Source organism: Dipodomys merriami, unplaced genomic scaffold, assembly GCF_024711535.1.
Source record: "Dipodomys merriami isolate MVZ:Mamm:240054 unplaced genomic scaffold, mDipMer1.0.p SCAF_12, whole genome shotgun sequence".
NCBI lineage: Eukaryota > Metazoa > Chordata > Mammalia > Rodentia > Heteromyidae > Dipodomys > Dipodomys merriami.
In genome coordinates this window covers 43,670,549-43,689,562 of record NW_027202493.1, presented here as the reverse complement: position 1 = coordinate 43,689,562, position 19,014 = coordinate 43,670,549, and the positions used below count along the sequence as shown (strand labels likewise).

At 56.7% G+C, this 19,014-nt stretch overlaps 2 protein-coding genes across 4 annotated transcripts; one reads left to right on the top strand and one right to left on the bottom strand.

Moving 5' to 3' along the window:
- Positions 1 to 297: 297 nt before the first annotated feature.
- On the bottom strand, positions 298 to 9,616 carry Prss55 (serine protease 55). 3 transcript variants are annotated; one of them, XM_070016019.1, is made up of 5 exons: positions 9,493 to 9,616; positions 5,192 to 5,387; positions 4,167 to 4,417; positions 2,686 to 2,828; positions 298 to 639 (listed from the first exon to the last, which is right to left on the bottom strand). In XM_070016019.1, the coding sequence occupies exons 1-5, from the start codon at positions 9,545 to 9,547 to the stop codon at positions 316 to 318; spliced, it is 969 nt and encodes a 322-aa protein (XP_069872120.1). In that variant the 5' UTR covers positions 9,548 to 9,616; the 3' UTR covers positions 298 to 315. The 3 variants fall into 3 exon arrangements, with proteins under 3 accessions (XP_069872120.1, XP_069872119.1, XP_069872121.1); XM_070016018.1 differs by having other exon boundaries at positions 9,399 to 9,580; XM_070016020.1 differs by having other exon boundaries at positions 5,281 to 5,387; positions 9,399 to 9,580.
- A 3,631-nt stretch (positions 9,617 to 13,247) lies between these two features.
- Positions 13,248 to 16,688, top strand: Prss51 (serine protease 51). Its single transcript, XM_070015930.1, has 5 exons — positions 13,248 to 13,331; positions 14,306 to 14,498; positions 15,073 to 15,332; positions 16,093 to 16,235; positions 16,392 to 16,688. Exons 1-5 carry the CDS (start codon positions 13,271 to 13,273, stop codon positions 16,686 to 16,688), a joined length of 954 nt encoding a protein of 317 aa, XP_069872031.1. The 5' UTR covers positions 13,248 to 13,270.
- Positions 16,689 to 19,014: the final 2,326 nt, after the last annotated feature.

Genomic DNA, 19,014 nt, shown 5'->3' with positions numbered 1-19,014 from the left:
AGTGCCCCCGCTGCATCTCTCCTGAGGGGCCCCAGGAAGGACCCTGATGCATTTCCATTGATCTCAAAGCAGCTACATATGGAGACTGGACTCTGGGATGTCCAGCGTCACGTGCTTGGCTCTTGGCCCAGGCTGGAATCTTGTCCGTTCTTGGTTGAGCAGCTGCTGGCAGCTCGCGGCTTTCCGGACCACCTCTCGCTATTGCTGTGAGAAGCCGGCCGTGGGGCTCCAGTCTGACGGGTGGTCCCCTCCGCCTGCTCCCCCTTCCCCTCCCCCCTGGGCACAGATCACATCACCTCACAGAACCTGCACGCTTTATTCCCAGGTGGAAATGCCTCTGAGCAGCACGGGGGGCAGAAGGCAGAGCAGAAGCCCGCGTGACGGGCTGCAGGCTGCGCGGCCCCCCGAGGCCTCGGTGCGCTGCGGCTGCTGCTCCGGAAGGGTTATCTTTTTCTCGGTGTTAAGGGGCTTGCCTTCCATCTTGGTCAGGGTCCGGATCCAGAGGTTGTAGTTGGCCAGCGAGGTGTATATTCCAGGGGTATCCTTCTGTCCACAGCTCTTGCCCCAGCTGATGATGCCCACCTGGTACCACTGACTCCCGGGCTCCGCGGCGCAGACCAGGGGCCCTCCGCTGTCGCCCTGTGTGCAGAGGGCGCAGGTCAGAGGCGGGACCCAGCCCACTCGGGCATGTGGTACATGGGAGGAGGGTGGGCCTGTGCCCAGGGGAAGGAGAGGAGGCCCCTGTGCTGCGGGTCCTCTCACTGGAACACAAAGAAGAGGCAGGAAAGGGGGGCACGAGAAGGGTATGAACAGGGTGTCTCCTTCAGCGCCTTTAGCGGAAGGAGCGTGAGCCTCGAGGAGGAGACAGGACTTAGTGGAGGCCATGCGAGCCTGGGCAGAGCCGGGCCAGGACTCCGGGATGCCCAGCATTTAGCCAAGCCCTCCACCGCGGCTCCTCCTCCCTCACCAAAAGCTCTGAGCACCCACAGCTCGTCTGGGGTCTCCATTTGGTGGAGGGCGTCTTACTTTGTACACTCCTGCCTAAAACTTTGCCTCCTACAGAACAGGGTAAGAACTAGCCTTCAGCAAACACCCCGTCCTTCTACGCAGCCTCTGTGTCCAGGACTTGGTCAAAATGGAGGTCACTCCAGTGAGGTAGGAGCTGGGAAAAGGGCATAAAACATCTGGGGCAGAACACCTGAAGTATTTGTTCCAGGGGTGCATCGCGAACATTCCTGTACATTGAGGAGGAGCCCGCATCCCTTCATAGACAGCTGGGTCTGTTTGTAAGTAGATGACGTTCTGTGTGTGGAAGCCTTTGGATGCAAGGCAGCAAGGCTCACCCTGCAGCGGGCCCTGGGAAGAGCTTTCTTCCAAGGGCTCTGGCTAGAAGCCTGGCAGAGTCTGGTGAGAGCCTGACCCCAGCATCCCCAGTGGGCATCTGTGAGATGGACGACACGCAGGCCCACCCAGCCCAGGCTGGGTACAAGAGGCCCAGGATTCTAGCCAGGCTCCACCCTGAGCTGGTGGAACCCCTGGCCCAGTCATGTCCATTCACGGTCTCTCATCGGCCCCGTGGGGAGAACGAGGTTGCGTGCAGTCCATCGTACCTAATTACTGAGTGTGCAAAAGAGTGCAAAGTGACCACACAGTCACACAGGAGTGGCTGATGATAAAAGCCAACCTTGCCTTCTCATCCACGAAGTAGAGTGTGGATGACATGTCTTCCACCTCTAAATGAAATTCTGGAGCAGTGAGATCCGTGGCACTGGGCTTCCCTCAGAGACCCTTGCTCTCCCCATCACTGGCCGCAGGCCTGCGCCCCTCCCCGGGGTCACAGTCCACCGGAGAAAACGGCCCATCCTTTCACGTTAAGCAATAATAGATTAGTCTGTGGCCAAAAGCCTTTCTGCCACGAGCCGCCTCTCCCGCACTGTGTATGGGGAAAAGAGCATGCTATGCTTCAGACACAAATCCGGGTCATTCATTCATTCATCCCCGGAGCCAAGAACCTGTTCTCCAGTCTCCTAGGTATCAATTTAAATTTTTTTCCTTAAAAAAAAGTGTTCATGTTACTACAGGGAAGCAATGACGCTGAACGCTGATGTTCTGGTTGTCGGCCAGCGGCCTGCTGGCTGACCCATGGGGACTCGGCTCCCGCGGGCACCGAGGCCTGCTGTGCTAGCACCATGCTGCTGAACGAGTGAATGAATGAATGAAAGGTGACTCCTTGTATGGGTCACAAATCCTCCTTGGCTTTCTCTTTCTATTTATCTATCTATTCCTTTGTGCCAGTGCTGGGGCTCGAACTTGGGGCCCGGGCGCTGTCCCTGAGCTTTCTCACACAAGGCTGGCCTGTTCCCACCTGTGCCACACCCCTCCACTTCCAGCTTTTTGGGGGTTAATTGATCAGAGTCTCATCGATGTGCTTGCCTGGGTTGGCTTTGAACTGCGATCCTCAGATCCCAGCCTCCTGATTCACTAGGGTTACAGGCATGAGACACTGGTGTCATTTTCCCAGAAATGGAAAATGCAGGTGGAGCCCTGTGTATTGAGTGTCCCTAACGAACACCAGACGTGTTTCCGTCAGAGAACTGCGTGCTGACCGGAGCAGCCTCGAGGGGAAGCCCTGTCCCCCGCACGTGTGCACACTCCTCCGGGGCGCCGGGCTCTTGTCGTGATTACCTGGCACGCGTCGTAGCTGGAGTTCCCATACCCGGCACACAGCATGTTCTTGGTGAGCTTTGGGAACATGGCCACACACTTCTTCCAGTCTCCAATGACCATGGGCACTTTCCTCAGCTCGGCCGTCATGGACATTTTGTCCTCTGCCCCAGGGAGAAGCTCATCAGAGAAGCCGTGGACGGTGGATCTCCCCTGCACATCCCACGGCCCGCTGCGGCGTGGACGGTGGATCTCCCCTGCACATCCCACGGCCCGCTGGGGCGTGGACGGTGGGTCTCCCCTGCACATCCCACAGCCCGCTGGGGCGTGGACGGTGGGTCTCCCCTGCACATCCCACGGCCCGCTGGGGCGTGGACGGTGGGTCTCCCCTGCACATCCCACAGCCCGCTGGGGCGTGGACGGTGGGTCTCCCCTGCACATCCCACGGCCCGCTGGGGCGTGGACGGTGGGTCTCCCCTGCACATCCCACAGCCTGCTGGGGCGTGGACGGTGGGTCCCCCCTGCACATCCCACAGCCCGCTGGGGCGTGGACGGTGGGTCTCCCCTGCACATCCCACAGCCCGCTGCGGCCTAGAGCTGCCGCGCCGGTCCCGTGTCTGCCATCTGCCTTGTTCCTCACTGCCGTCCACTCTTCCATCTGCCACCCAAGCTTTTCCAGACAGCCCCCTACCGGCCCCATTCCTCTCTTTTACAACCTAGCCCTCCTCCGGCTCCACCCCGGCCAGCCCCGCAGACTCCCTTGATTTTCCCAGCAGGGTCCTGCCCGGTCACTTGTTTGCCTGTTGCTGCTGCTCTTGACCTGAGCACTACCCTCCCCCCCCCCCCCCCCGCACAGGACCATGGGAAGTGGTTTTGCAGCCCAGTGATAGAGCAGAATGCAAGGCTCTGGGGCACGGCCCTGGGCATGGGTTGGCTGCCAAGCTCGGGGGCGGTGATAGGGAGTTGGCGCCGGGGTCTCTGGGGACCAGGACTTTTCTTCTTGCCTGGATGTCTCCTTTTCATCAACTCTGATCACATCAAAATCAAACTCTTCCTGATCATTTGTGATCTTGTCCACCCACATCTGCCTCTTCCTCCTCCTCCACTTCTCCCTCCCGAGCACAGCATGGCGCCAGAGCCTCCCTCCCCTGAGTTCCTGAGGTGCCCGCAGGCTCCAGGCCCAGCCGGCCTGTGCCAGCGCTGTGACCTGAGCACGTACTGTGCGGGTCCCTCACTCCTGTGAGAGCCTTGGCTTGGTGGGTTTGGGGTGATCATTCTCCCTTTCTGCCCCACGCCTTTTCTCCTAGTTTGGCAAAATGACAACCTAACAGGTACCACAGACTTATTTCTAGGAGCAGCTGTCCGCCCTAAGCGCCTAGCCGGAAATGGAACCCTCAGACCAGGGGGACGTGGGTGGGTGAGGGTGGAGGTCCTCTCCTCTTCCTCCTCCCCGCAACGCCCTCCTGCAGGGCTGTTCTCGAGAGGCCGGGGAAAGCACGTACTTGGCTTGGTCTGGCCCCACCCTGCTACCCAGCACTCGTGCCAGCGGGCGGGGAGCGGCTGCGGGGGCAGGCAGATGGGCACCACCGCCTCGTTGAACTGGATGGGCGAGGTGAGCAGCAGCAGGGCGATGTCGTTGTCCATGGTGTCTACTTGGAAGTCCTTGTGAAGAATGATGCTGGCGATCTCCTTTACCTCCATGGACGGGCTCATCAGGTTGGTTGTCCCCACGATGATGCTCAGCTCCACTGGGCTGGTGACCCAGAATGGGGGGGTGGGGAGGACAAGGGAGGAGAGGTCACCGAGGTCACTGCGAGAAAAACCCAGACCAGGCCATGGACCTGCACCGGTCCTGGTGTGCCCACGGCTCAGGGTGGGGATTGACCAACAAGGCAGGCAGGCATGGCCGCTATGTCTGCTGGGCGCACAACCAGACATGCAGACCGAGGGAACAGAGGGCCCAAACACTAGATCCATACTGCTGTAGCTGTTGGATTCTCAGCGAGGATACCAAAATGTACATGCAACAATCTGACACCGAACTCCTAGCTCAAGGATCATAATCTGAGTTTTCAAGTAAAATGTGATCAGTAGTGGAAAAACAAAGAAGTAAAGCCAGGCGTTCCTGAGTAGCACGCAGAATGGGCATGGGCTAGAGCTGGCATTTCAATTTTGGGCCTCTGTGGGAGGTACGCGGGGGGGTCGGCCATGACGTCATCTGACCTCAGTTTCCCTATTTATAAAGGTACTCACACTGAAATTACCACTAGTGCAGTCTTAGTGGCGTGTGTGGTGCATGTTAGTAATCAGCAATTGGTCCATGTCCACTCATCAAAGAAGAGTAGACAGAAAACTCGAGAAGGAATGGTAGGGGGAGGGACTTGCTGGCGGGACTGGCAGCGTGAGCTCAGAGGACCCAGGATGGGCACTGGCTGTCTCCTGTCCCAGCCCGAGGGAACTCTGCCATCGGGGCTGGCTAAGGACCAGGACGACCTGGTTACCAGCACCCCAGGCCCCGGGTACTTACAATATATCCTGAGAATTGACGCAGTGAGCGGCCGTGAGGACCCACCAGGCGCTGATGATGGAGCCGCCACACAGGTGCTGGTTTCTCACCTGGATACTTATCTGCCACGGGAACTCCCCCACCTCAGCCTCCAGCCCCCCGACAATCCGGGAATACCGAGTTTTCCCCTCGAAAACAGGTCTTTCGCCACACCCTGCTGGAATGGAAGAGAGAAGGGAAAATGGGCACCAGTCAGCCCAGGGGTTCTGTAAATGTTTTCCCTTACAGCTGGGTGCTGGTGTTCCATGCTTTTAATCCGAGTCACTTGAGAGGTTGACAGGTAAGGATTGTGGTTCCAAGCCATGTCGGGCAGACAAATCTGTGACACTCTTTATCTCTAATACACCAGCAAAAGGCTAGAAGTAGAGGTGTGGCTTAAGTGGTAGAGCACCAACCGTGAAAAAGCTAAACAAGAATGAAAGGCCAGAGTTCAAGCCCCAGGGCCAGCACACAAATTCCCCTTAGAATCAACAGAAACTTTGGAGATGCAGTTAATCAGCTGATTCCAAAATGGCCCACCGAGTGGGCTCAGAGTAACCCTTACAGGTCCTGAAGAATGGTGAAATAAGGCAGGGAAATATCAGACGCAGCCGGTGCTGGCCTCTCACGCCCGTAATCTTGGTTCCTTAGGAGGCTGAGACCTGGGGACTGCGGCTTGAAGTCAGCCGTGCAACAAAGTCCACAACACTCTTGTCTTCAATGAACCACCAGAAAACAATCAGAGGTGGTGCTGTGGCTCAAAGTGGTAAAGTGCTAGCCTTGGGTGAAAGAGCTCAGGGACAGTGCCCAGGCCCTGAGTTCAAGCCCTACAACCAATAAAAAATAAAAATCAAAGGCAAAGTGAGAGGAGAAGGGCACCAAGAGATGCTGCCAGGCCCTCCCTCATTCCCTCTCAACTCCAAGGATGGAAACAGAGGGCTCAGAGAGGTTAACACCCCCCCCCCACAGCGTGTCCACAGGAACACAGGTCCCGTCCACCCCTAAGTCCACCCTGGGGTCCCATGTTAGAGTCCTACCCTACAGAATGGTGTGCTAAGGATCATGTGGCTCAGCCAGTTTGTGTTAATTTTGCACAGCAGATCAAGGAAATGAAGAGATGCCAGAGGCCACGAGGAAAGTGCCAGAACCTCCTATAGAGGCCAGACTCCCAGAGGGTGGTCCACAGCAGATGGGCGGGAACAGATGGACACACAGGCCCCAGCTGTCCCAACCAAAGGAGACCACTCCCGGCTCTGGTCCAGGCCAGGCCCACTGGAGTTAAAAACAAAAACAAAAGTGGGGGTGGGAGGGGCACTGTTGGTTCTAAAGACCCCAAGACCCACACAGAGTGTGGATCTTTTCTTGGTGCTGGTTTTCCATCTGCTCAGAGGGGCAGTGAGGCTTTTGTGGGGTGGGGTGCGGCATCCCAGTGGAGGTGATCTGGGGTTAGAATGACGGAAAGGGTTGAACAGCCATGGCTGTTCCTCGTACAGGACTTGAAGTCTTTGGGGCTTGCGCTTCCTCTGTGTGTTCACCAGGCCTACTGTGTGCCAGGAACTGCTTCACGTACATCACAGCCCCAGTCCTCCTCCGCTTTCCCTGCCCCCCTCGGAGGCAGGGTCATTATTTCCACCTCCATCTTTACAGTTGGGACCGTAGACACGATTTGCCCAAGGTCACACAGCTAGCCAATGGCCCAATCAAGATCGGAAGCCAAGCAGTCTGCTCTCTGCCTAGAATGTTCTGTTCATAGTTTCCCACCTCCCTCCCTCCCTTTGTCCAGACCTCTGCCTAAGCGTCATTACTTCAGAATGGCCTTCCCCGACAGTCCTGGCCGCTCCTGGTCCTCACACTGCCCTGGCTGGGCTCCCCTCGACATTAGTATGGCCGCAAGCCATTCTGGATCCCTCTCGGCCTGACTCTGTCCCAGAACGGAAGCACTGGGTGGAGATGGAGCGCACCTGCCGTGGGAATGCTGGGTCCTGGGACCGAGAACCACGCCTGGCCCGGAGACAAACCACGAGGCAAGGATGCTGTGTGGAAATGCATCCGTGGTGCCCGCCCTGCCTGCTGGAAGATGTCCGCCATGCGAGGTTTCTAACAGTGGGGCTGGGGCTGCAGGAAGCGCTGCGGCGATCTGAATCCTGAACTATTTCTTCCAAATGTTTTGTTCATGGGGAATTTTCAATGATAAACAGGAGTGAAAAGTCGGGCTAAACATTCATAATTGAAACGTGATTTGGTTGCATTAAGAAACTGGATGTAGCCGGGCACCGGTGGCTCACGCCTGTCAGCCTGGCTACTCAAGAGGCTGAGGTCTGAGGATCGCAGTTCAAAGCCAGCCTGGGCAGGAAAGTCCACAAGAGTCTTATCTCCAAAAAACCACCAGAAAACCAGAAGTAGTGCTGTGGCTCAAGTGGTAGAGTGCTAGCCTTGAGCTGAAGAGCTGAGGGACAGCGCCCAACCCAGAGTTCAACCCCCATGACAACAAAAAAAAAAAAAAAAGAAAAAGAAAGTGGATGTATAAGCACAGGAGGAAATATGTCTACGTCTAGATGCCCAGCGGGAGAGGAGTTGGCGGCTGACGTACAGCTGTGGGCCCTCCCTGACACAGCCCTGGTACAGTCAGGGCCACACCTGGCTCTGGTGGTCACTCATTAAACAGCTAGAGGATTTGGTAACATGGACCTAAGATAATCCCACCTATACGGTTGACGTGGGGATGAATTCTGACAACGGATGCTGAAGTGCCCACAAACCCTCCAGGTGGAGAAAACCCTTGAGCCACATTGTGGTCAGGGTTTCTCATATGCAATGTCCCCGTGGGGGAGGCCGCAGGTCCTTGGTCCCAAGGATGCCCAAACCGCTAGTGCAGAATCACATGCGCAGTTTGATGCACAAACCCAAAGCCTGGAGCTGCAATGGCAGCAGAGAGGGCAGAGGGCAGAGAGAACGGGGGGGGGGGGTCAGAGAGGGCAGGGGGTTAGAGAGAATGGGGGTCAGAGAGAACAGGGGGTCAGAGAGAGCAGGGGGTCAGAGAGAGCAGGGGGTCAGAGAGAGCAGAGGGTCAGAGAGAGCAGGGGGTCAGAGAGAATGGGGGGTCAGAGATAGCAGGGGGTCAGAGATAGCAGGGGGTCAGAGAGAGCAGGGGGTCAGAGAGAACGGGGGTCAGAGAGAGTGGGGGGTCAGAGAGGGCAGGGGGTCAGAGAGGGCAGGGGGTTAGAGAGAATGGGGGTCAGAGAGCGGGGGGTCAGAGAGCAGGGGGTCAGAGAGAACAGGGGTTCAGAGAGAGTGGGGGGTCAGAGAGAACAGGGGGTCAGAGAGCAGGGGGTCAGAGAGAATGGGGTGCAGAGAGGGCAGGGGGTCAGAGAGGGCAGGGGGTCAGAGGGCAGGGGGTGCAGGGGTCAGTCAGTGCCTGGGCAGTGGTGCGCTTCGGGTCCCCTTGCCCTGGACCCCAGCCAGGCCGCACTCCCTCGCTGACCACCTGCTCCATGAAGCCAGGCCCTGGCCATGTCGAGGACAGGCTGTGTTGGGTCCAGATATGGTGAGGGCCGGAGGGCCAGTGCAGTGAGGTGAGCAGCCCTCCTGTGCCCTTGGGGGTGACTCTGGGAGAAGCCTTAGCCCCGGGGAGGTTCCCAGTCACACACACACACCCACACACACACACGCACACACACACATACACACACACACACGCGCGCGCACACACGCACACACACACACACACACACAGTCCACCCTGGGGCGTGGGTGCTGACCCACAACCCACTCAACTCAGCTTCCTTCCAGCCTGGGCCGCGGCCCTGGAGAGGAGGCCAGCGCATGCGGGGCTGTGAGCAGCAGGCTGCCAGAGCGGGAGCGGCCTTGACCTGGACAGTGCAGAGCCCCACTTCCTCCTGCACCTGCCAGTCGCCTCCCTCCCTCCCTCCAGCCCCAGCAATGAGCACCCCAGTATTCTTTCGAGCATAAATGAAGTCTCCAGTTTCCAAACCAAGGCTCAAGGTCAGACAGGTCAAACTTTGGGCTGGGGAGCAAAGGAGAAGACAGAGAAGCAGCTTTGCGGAGGGGTGGCCGGCAGAGGGGAGCCCCCCCGCTCCCCCCGCCTTGTTCTTGAAGCTGGCACCATGGTGGCCACTCAGCCGATTCACAGGCTCGTGTCCACTCTCCTCTCCCTCGCCCTAATGCTCACCACAGACTGGATGACGGGAGAGGGGAGGGGCAGCAGTCCTGCCCAGCCCCTCCTGGGTCAGCTGCTCTGGCCAGTGGGAGAGGAGTCCACGTACCAACATCTCCCCCCATGGCTTGGGCAGCGAGGAGCAGCACTAAGAGCAGGGTCATGGCCGTGTACGAGGCTGGAGGCTGGGGCCGGGGGCAGGGAGGCTGGGGGGCAGGAGGCTGGGGGGCAGGAGGCTGGGCTGAGGAATGAGGCTGCTCAGCCTCTTCAGGGCTGGCTCAGCCTCCGATGTCACAATGGGGCTGGGTTGAAAGCAGGCTGAGGTCATGCAGGCTTCTCTCTGGCTTCTTCTCTAGGCCGAGAAGGTCTGCCTAGGGCCTCGTGTGGAGACCCGCCGACCTGGCTCAAACGCCGCCACCGCACTCCGTGGCATCTCGCCCCTGATCCTTCAGGATCCTGGGCTTCCTCTTGTACAGAGCCGTCTCTGTCACTGCAAGGCCGGCTGGCAAAGCCGAGCCTGCGGCCTAGAGGAGGCCTCTCCAGGCACCGACACCCTGCGTGGTCCAGCGGCCTCCTCCTCCTCTGCCTTGCCTCAGCGAGGAGGACACAGGCCCTGTCTGGCTTCTTTCACCTCTGCCCAGAGGGGGAGACTCCTATCACCTGGATTTATCCCACATGACCCCCCCCACACACACACTGGCAGGGCCCTGTGCACCCAAGGGTGAAAAGATGAGACTCAGGCGGCGAGGTGTGGCCGCGGCCTGGCTGGGCAGTGGCATGTGGCCCCGGGGTTATTTATTACCCTTTACCTCGCACACACTGACAGGGGTGACCTCAAAGGCCTCCTCAGCTGCTCATCCACCGCTGAGCGGCAGCTACCATTTCCCCAGCGGGAGGTGTGGCTGGGGTTGGGACTCAGGCCCCTGCGCTTGCTAGGTAGGTATCTCTACTGAGCCACGTCTCCAGACTCTTTTGCACTGGTTATTTTTTTGAGAGTTTTTGATCCACCTACTTGAGGCTCCCTGCTTAGCCGGGATGTTAGAGAGTGCCACCACATCCCTCTTCTTCCATAGGGGTGGGGTCTCACAGTGTTTTCTGTCTGAGCTGGCCTGGAACTATGATCTTCCCAACCTCAGCCTCCCACATGGCTGACGGTGTGAGTCACTCATCCCAGATACTGGCTGAGAAGGAGTTCTGGAACTTTTCTGCCAGGGCTGACCTCAACTTCACCCTTCTAGGTTGCCAGGATTACAGGCGTGATTGCAAGGATGACAGGCGTGAGCCCGCAAGCCAGCATCTAGCTTGTATCTCTCATGCATCTGCAGAGCACGCTCTTGATCTAGGTCGGGTTAGTTTGTGGAGGACAGCGTTTGAGAGCAGGCGATGGTTACTGAGAGCCCAGCCAGCACCCAAACCCGGGTTTTCCCAGCTCTCAGCGGGTGGGCTTCCAGACACACAATCACTTCTGAGCTCACGTGGCTCTCGGAAATCCACGGGAGGAGAGGACACTCGTGGGCTTGCTGAAGACAATACGGGCTGGAGCTAGAATGCATGCCACGCATGGTCAGCCTCCAACCTGGGTGGCAGGCGAGCCTTCTCCTCTCTCACTTATCATCCATTCTGGCCTAGCAAACGTGTCGAAGGCTACCAGGCCCCACTCCAAAACCTGACAACATAGGCGGGAAAACTCCTCTCGTCTTCATGAGAGCTGCAGTCGTGGGAGAGACGGCGGTGGCCCTGCCGAGGGCTGAGACCCTGTGGGATGGGCATCTGTGCAGTGCAGAGCTGCGAGACGGAGCCACGCAGCAGGGGACAGGGCGGGCCTCGCCCATGGGCGCCTGGGAACCACACCCACACCCAGAGGAAGGGAGGAGGGAGCCTTGGGAGTAACTGGGGAGCCCTGAGATAACCAAGAGGCCAAGTCAAAGCAAGAGATCAAAGATTAGGAAGCGGGTACTTCCTCTCGTCTGGGTGACACAGACTGTTTATGAAAGAAAGCACATGGGGTGGCAGTGTCCTCTGACTCAGTGAAAGGATGGGAACATTTGAGGAACCATTATTAGTAGTAGTAGTATTAGTATTAGTATTATTATTGCCGGTCCTGGGCCTTGAACTCAGGGCCTGGGCACTGCCCCTGAGCCTCTTTGTGCTCAAGGCTAGTGCTCTACCAACTTGAACCACAGCACCACTTTCAGCTTTTGCTGTGTAGTTTGTTGGAGTCTCAGGGACTTTTCTACCTGCACTGGCTTCAAACCACGATCCTCCTATCTCAGCCTTCTGAGTTGCTAGGATGACAGGCGTGAGCCGCCCAGCCTGAGGAACCATTATTTTTGATAGTCTTAAGATAGAGATGAGGAGCACATCTTAAAACAGGCGTTGAGGAGGTGGGAGAGGGGAGGGCAAAGGGCAGAGGAGAGGTGCAGACACACTGAGGGCTTCAAGGCTCATCCTCTCCCTGGAGCCCCCTGGCCCTTCTTCCTCAGAGGTTTCCCCTCCCCCTCGGAGTTTCCTCCAGCTCCCTGGCGGTGGTTACCCCCCTTTTCTGGCTCTGTTGTCTCCTGGTTACCGTTTGTGTGGACAGCTCCTCAGGGCTCAGGTGCCCGCAGCCTGCCCACACCCTCCTGTATCAGCTCCATCCAGTGACCCCAGACGTCTCCGGGCCTCTGTGTGTTTGCCCGGCTGCTAGCCTTTCAGACCCACTCTACTTTCTGTCACCTCTCCTGCAGCGTCGCCCGGCACCCTGGCACTGTGTTGAACCTTTTTTCTCTCCCCTTCTTGGCAGACCCTCCATCGCGCTCTTTCTGATGGTAAAGAATGTATTTTTATTTATTTAAAATATAGTTTTAAAAATAGAGCACACAGGGGAAGAACAACAAAAATAACGGAAATGAAAAGTGTGTTAAAATTCTGGGGGGACAACACTGGAACGTGAACTCAGGCAGGCTCTGTGCCAGGACTTTCCCCTTTGTTTTCAGATTGATTCTCTACAGTTCCAAGCTGACTCCGACCTCAGTCTTACTACCTTTACCACACCGGTAGTTGGTATTTTAGCAGTTCTCTGTCAAATCCAGCTTTTTGTGTGTTTTTAGAAATTAAGTCTGTCGTCACGGTCCTTCGTCTCTTCCTGCTGACCTCAGACCTGCATCTCTCGCCTGGGTCACTAGAGCCGCTTCCCAGAGTGATCCTCGCGTGCCAATACCACCACATGAGCCGCTTAAAAAAAGAATTCTCCGGGCTGGGAAGGTGGCTCAGTGGTAGAGCGCTTGTCTTGCATGCATGAGGCCCTGGGTTCGATTCCTCAGCACCACATAAGCAAAAAGATAAAAAGCCGGAAGTGGCGCTGTGGCTCAAGTGGTAGAGCGCTAGCCTTGAGCTGAAGAGCTGAGGGACAGCACCCAGGCCCAGAGTTCAGGCCCCACGACCGCACCCCCCCCCAAAAAAAGGAAAAGAATTCTCCCCCTGCTTCCCACCAACCTCATGACAAGGTGGAAATCTAACAAGGCACAGCAGGGCTGTTTTTTTCTTTTTAGACCTGGTTCTAAGAGAATATAAAATCTCACCCAGACACACAAAGCTCGCTCGTGTCGGACTCAACGACTCCTCCAGGTGCAGGGGGAAGCGTGGGAAGGGCGCGTGCTGACAGACGTTGGGCCGCGTGGGCCTTGAGGGCCCCGAGCTGCAGCCAGGCAGGAAACGCGGGCCGCGAGGATGCAGCCGCGCCAGGCCGGACCCAGCCACTGCTGCCCCCAGCCCTGGCCTCACTGTGACGTCACCGGGACCAGCGCTGCCATGCATTTGTGATGCCCCCCCTGGAGCCACTGCAGCCGCAGGTGTGCCAGCCTGGGCTGACGGCGGACTGGGCGGGTCTGGACTGGAACAAGAGGAAGATGCTCCCACTTGTGACGGTTTTTCTCCTCGCACTCAGGGGACATGCCCACGATGACGGAGGTCCGTGCCAGCCTACAGTGGGTGTTATCTGGACGTGTGTGTGTGTGTGTGTGTGTGCGTGCGTGCACACACGTGCGTTCGTGTACACACGTGCCAATTGTGGGTTTTGAGCTCAGGGCCTGGGGCTCGCACTTGGCTTTTTGGGTCCAGGCTGGTGCTCTTTACTCGAGGCAGCTCCATTTCTGACTTTCTGGTGGTCATTGAGAGCCGAGACTCATAGACTTTACTGCCTAGGCTGGCTTTGAACCATGATCCTCAGACTTCAGTCTGCTGAGCAGCTAGGATTACAGGCGTGAGCCCCTGTCCCCTTTCAGATCTCCTTCCCTTCTGATCTGGAAAATTCCCATCCATCTCTTGCTTTGAGTCCAGGATGCCAGTAGGTCTGCCTCAAATAAAATCCAGGATGCCGGTAGGTCCGCCTGCAGATCCAGAGCGTATCACTGAAACAAAGCTTGTGTGTGCTGCCAGCACTTCAACACTCGTGTCTCGATAGCCACGCTGGCTTGAGCAAACTTCTCTGCCATCCCCTGAGCTCCAAATACTCGCTCACTGCGTTCTGAACCCCAGTGTGCAGCAATGCTCCAAGTCTGCCCCTTCTTGAGGTGCTCTCCCCCAGCCCCTGGGAACCCTTAGAGTCTTCAACTCTTTATAGTTAGCCCAGTTATAGTCTGTGACTCTTCCTAGCAAGTTCTCTGTTCAAACTACCACATGGTTAGTGTCTCCTATGGACCATACAAATCTTTGCTGTGTTAGCACAGTTGTATTCTAACCTCTGTTTGTGCGTGTGTGTTTTGGTTGAGCTCTGTCTCACAATTCTTTGTGGATGTAATAAACACAAGAGGAGGTGCGATTTGTTGGTGTCTTGTCCCCTCGCACCTTGCCTGACTTCACCCAGCGTGGGAGGTGCTCGCGTGGATCTGGGGGGAGGCCTTCTCGGGGCCTGTCGGGGGACAGTGGCTCTTTCCTTGTTTCAGAAACTGTTCGGTGCGGCTACCGACCCGCCTTTCCAAACTCATCGTGGTTGCCATTCCGTGAGCTGCTTGAGGTTCAGAATGGCGAGTTCCCCTGGCAAGTGAGCGTCCAGGCTTTCCAGAAACACGTGTGTGCCGGCGCCATCATCCACCGGTGGTGGGTCCTCACAGCCGCCCACTGCTTCCCGGGAACGCTGTGAGTGTCCGGGACGGCGTCTTCATTCACACTGCGTCTCGTCCACATGCGATCCGGCCGGTCACCCTCTGGGCTGGGGGTTGAAGCCAGGACTCTGATCCAGGATGTTCCAGTTGACTTTGGAACCAAAGTCTGCTCCTTCTCACTGTCTCCTCTTCGCCATATCAAACATCCCATAGGTAGGCAGCAGTATCAGAAAATCAGTCCAGGACATGAGGACAATACACTACCCTCACTCATCCTGCAAGCACACACCGAGCACCTACTGTGTGCTGTTCCAAGTGCACAGTCCGCAGTACAGCCAAGCTCCCCGCGGCTCAGACGCGTGCACCGCCGCCTTCTCTCAGACAGAGTCACTGCACCTCTGTGGCCAGCAGTTTCCCTGGTGGATGGCTTTTTGTCTGGGCCTGACTCTGATGTAGCCGAGCTCCAGCCTGGTCTCGCTCTAGGCCAAGGCATCACCTCTGGACTCCCCAGTGTTTAGTGTCTGAGTTGACTGTGCATGAACGTGTCGGTGAGTGCCAAGCATCCCACGCCCACGGCTAGCACTGGTGTTTGTATTTTAATTCTTCAGATTAGAAAGAGCCCTGATGAATGTCACCGTGGTCATGGGAGTGAAAACACTGAGTGACATCCGCCTGGAGAGGAAACAGGTGCGGAAGATCATCGCTCACGACGATTACCGCCCGCCCCGCCTGGACAGCGACCTCTGCCTGCTGCTGCTGGCCTCCCCGGTGCACTTCACCGACTTCAAGATGCCCGTCTGCCTGCCGGGGAAGGAGAGCCGCTGGGACCGGTGCTGGATGGCAGAGTGGGTACCGGCTCAGAGGTATGGTATGTGCGCTCCCCTGGGGACCCACAGAGGGCCAGCACCTGGTGGCCTGGCTGGACAGCACGGTGCTTGGGATGTGGAAAGCCCAGGTCTGAATTCTGAGCACGATCTTTGCTCATCTCCAGGGTCACAGTAACGCCTCCTACAAATAAGCTGCCTAGATTCCATGCGTGAAATGGCACAGAAAAGGTCTCCATGAAAAGCCTGGAACAGAGACAAAAATCTCCAACACTTGAAAGCAGTGATCATTTTGATAGATTCTTCTCCCTACCCCCACCTCCAGCTGGTTTACAAAGTCCTCCTTCCCACCCGCTGTCCACACGACTCAGATAATCACCCTTGATAACAGCAAGCCGGGATTGTCTAGAGCAGCAGCGAGGGTTTCCGGGAGGAAGGCAGTGGGAGGGGAGAAGGCCCAAGAGTTCTTTCAGCACCTTGGTCAGTCCTTCTTCCAGTGACGTTCTCTTCCTCGTTTCTCCATTTGGCTCGGCAAGGCTGGGGCGCCGTGGGTGTGGGGGTGTTGGGCTTTTCCTTTAGGACAGCACAGGGCCAGAACATGCCGAGAGGACCCTCCTGCCGGGAGGCACGCAGGCAGATGGACTCTGCCAACGCTGGGAGGAGAGTGGTGGGGCCTCGGCCCACGCAGGGCAGCCTGGGCGCTGGAGCTGCTGGCCCTCCAGGACGCCCACTCCTGTGTGTGACCTGGTTACTGCCCGCGGTCACCGCACGCCCATTCTCAGACAGCCTTCCTCCCGTTGCCAGGCCAACACGACAACCTCAACATGAACCTGAAGAAGCTGAGGGTGGTTCAGATTAACAGGAGAGAATGCGCCAAGAGGGTGACCCAGCTCCCCAGGAACTCGCTCTGTGCTTGGCAGGAACTCCACACCAAAGGCACCTGCCAGGTACTCAGCCCCGGCCAGGCCCTCCCTCCCCACACCCCAGCTGCTAGGGGCCCAGACCAAGAGGGCAGAGGGAGCCCCGTCTCCCACGACACTGGCCCCGCCCCACATTCTCTAATGGAGGCCCTGCTGACTGCTTTCTCCTTGTCTCATTTCCAGGGAGACAGCGGGGCACCCCTGGTGTGTGCCAAATGGGGGACTCAGAGGCTCTACCAAGTGGGTGTCTTCAGCTGGGGCCTGGACTCCGGCTCCAGGGGGAGGCCCGGTCTGTTTGTATCTGTGGCTCAATTTATTCCATGGATCCAGAAAGAGACCGAGAAGGAGGGGAGAGCCCTCCCCCTCTCAGGAGCCCCAAGAAGCTCCCTGACCCCTGCTCCACAGTGCTCCGGGTTGCTAGCCCTGGGGTCTCAAGTTCTGCTTGTGTCCATGTTTACCAGCGATAAATTATACGGCTAAGACTCGGACCCATCCGTTTTCCTTCTCTTTTCCTACCCATTCTCAAATGCGGCACCCCCCCCCACACACAAGCATCTGAGCAGCAGCGGGGGTTAGGGAGCAGTGGGGGTGGGCCCTACCCCAGGGCCTGGGAGGTAGACACAGGATTTGATTCTCCAGATCTCAGTGTGATGGGTGTCCAAGCAGCACATGCTTTTTTCCCTCCTGATGCACAGTCCTCCCTAGCCACAGGCCAGCCGTGCTCTCTCCGCAGGGCAGGACACACACACACCCGGGAGCCCCCACCCGAGGCTCAGATGCTTCAGGGTCCCGGGACTCGGTGAAGGAGAGTTAGTATCCGTCTAGTTTGGAGCTCAACGTGGAGGATTAGGACTCGAGACTTACAGACAACACCTTTCCCCCCTCCCCTTGCCATATCCAAAAAATAATTCAGTAGAACAAGATGTCTGTCCTCTCTGTCCCCATGGGCCGCTGACTGGGACCACAGCCAAGTACTCATCACGTGAAAGAGGATTCAAAATCTGAGGAAGGCCTCAGGAGGCTGAGATCTGAGGATCACAGTTCAAAGCCAGTCCGGGAAGGAAAAATCTGTGAGACTCTTATCTCCAATGCACCACCAGAAAACCAGAAGTGACGCTGGGGCTCAAGTGGTAGAGCGCTAGCCTTGAGCTGAAAAGCTGAGGGACAGCGCCCAGGCCCAGAGTTCAGGCCCCATGACCAGCCCCCCCCCACCAAAAAAAATCTGGGGACAAGAGGGCAAGCGGGTAGCTCCACCAAGAAAAAACAGAAAGAACGGACTCGGGCCAGGCTGACGGCAAGGACACAAATCTGTTTTTGAAAACCCTCGAGACCATCTTTGAAAACCAATGCTAACCCACTGCAGCCAGAGCGCAATGGATTCTTTTCTAGGCCTTTTGTTATAGCCACATCTACCCAGAACATGTACAAGGGAGACAGCCATGTAGTCCCCCATGGGGGCAGAATGTTCACGCGTGTATTCATGCTGCAGGCACAGCAGGCACGGGAAGGGTACGGGGATGTAGACGGGACGGACACACACCGTGTATCACATAATCCTTACAATAGTGTATGTACACATTATCTACATGCATTACATGCACATATATCATTGTGAAGCAATTATAATTAAAGCACTAGATAGGTTAGGATTGTGTTTGATATGCTCCTACATGTTCACGTGCCGCTGTTTTGATCAAGATGTCGACGCTCGGAGATTTCTATATTATTCAGGGTCTGAATGAGATGGTCATGCGCTCTGTTCTCCCTTTCCGGGCTCACCACAGAAACGGTACAGAAGCGGGGCTGGAGGTGCGGTGCTGCCGGCAAATCTCTATCGATGCCTTGCTCCTGCTTCACACGCATCTTGCCCTGCTGAGCTCATCGATGCTGTTTCTAGAGCGCGGGGAAGGGCCTTTCCCTCTCACTTCTCTCTCACCCCGAGCCCACACCTGCACCGGGAAGGTAGGAGCCCGGTGGAGGAGCCCGGTGCCTCGCGACAGCTTAGAGAACAGCAGAAATTCTCCTTCTGATGAAACTCACACCCAATCACACAGGCTGCCTGCCTTGTGCTCGTGTAGCTTTCAATCATTCCAATGGGATAGTTCCAAGTGTTTTAAAAGATAAATGTTAAAGCTGAAAAAAGACTATCTACGAGAAGAAAGGTTCCATGATGTATAGAATTTGGGAAAATGGTTAAACCTACAGCTCTATGTCAATCATTAGTCATGATTGCTATCTCCATAGGCCTGTACTTGTGGCCACAGAAGACTAAGGGAAGACTGTTTATTCAGATCCAAGCTTCACAATAAATTGACCTCTGCCATTTAATGCCATAGATCTGACTTACTAATTTAGCTTGAGCCATACAAATTGGCAAGCATTCCATAATTATTTTTAGTTACCCAGGGAGCAATTCTAAGTCGTTTAACTTAGAAGTTTCTACCGTGGAACTAGCAGTTCACACTTGTAATCCTAGCTACATGGGAGGCTGAGAACAGGAGGATCACAGTTCAAGAACACCCAGAGCAAAATAGGCAGCAAGACCTCTACTGCTCAACTCCTAGTTGGGCTCAGTGGTGCAACACTTTCATTGCAAGTTAGAGGAGAGGCCGAGAGGGGGAGGATCACAGTTCTAGGCCGGCCTAGGCAGAAAAGTCTGTGAAATTCTGTCTCCATGGACAGGAAGTTGGACACTGTGGTGCACACCTATGGTACCAGCAATGGGAAAGGTCTGTAACAGAGGGATTACAGCCCAGACAGGTACCAGGATTACAGCTTAGACACATACCTGGGCAGGAAGCAAGAC

Excerpts from the sequence above, each read along its gene's own strand:
- Prss51 (XM_070015930.1), top strand. The coding sequence starts at position 13,271 with ATGCTCCCACTTGTGACGGTTTTTCTCCTCGCACTCAGGGGACATGCC. Across the intron at positions 14,499-15,072 it reads CACTGCTTCCCGGGAACGCT|ATTAGAAAGAGCCCTGATGA; the intron begins GTGAGTGTCCGG and ends TTAATTCTTCAG. Across the intron at positions 15,333-16,092 it reads GGTACCGGCTCAGAGGTATG|GCCAACACGACAACCTCAAC; the intron begins GTATGTGCGCTC and ends TCCCGTTGCCAG.
- Prss55 (XM_070016018.1), bottom strand. The coding sequence starts at position 9,498 with ATGTTGGTACGTGGACTCCTCTCCCACTGGCCAGAGCAGCTGACCCAG. Across the intron at positions 5,388-9,398 it reads CTCCCGTCATCCAGTCTGTG|CAGGGTGTGGCGAAAGACCT; the intron begins GTGAGCATTAGG and ends CTTCCATTCCAG. Across the intron at positions 640-2,685 it reads CCAGCTACGACGCGTGCCAG|GGCGACAGCGGAGGGCCCCT; the intron begins GTAATCACGACA and ends CTCTGCACACAG.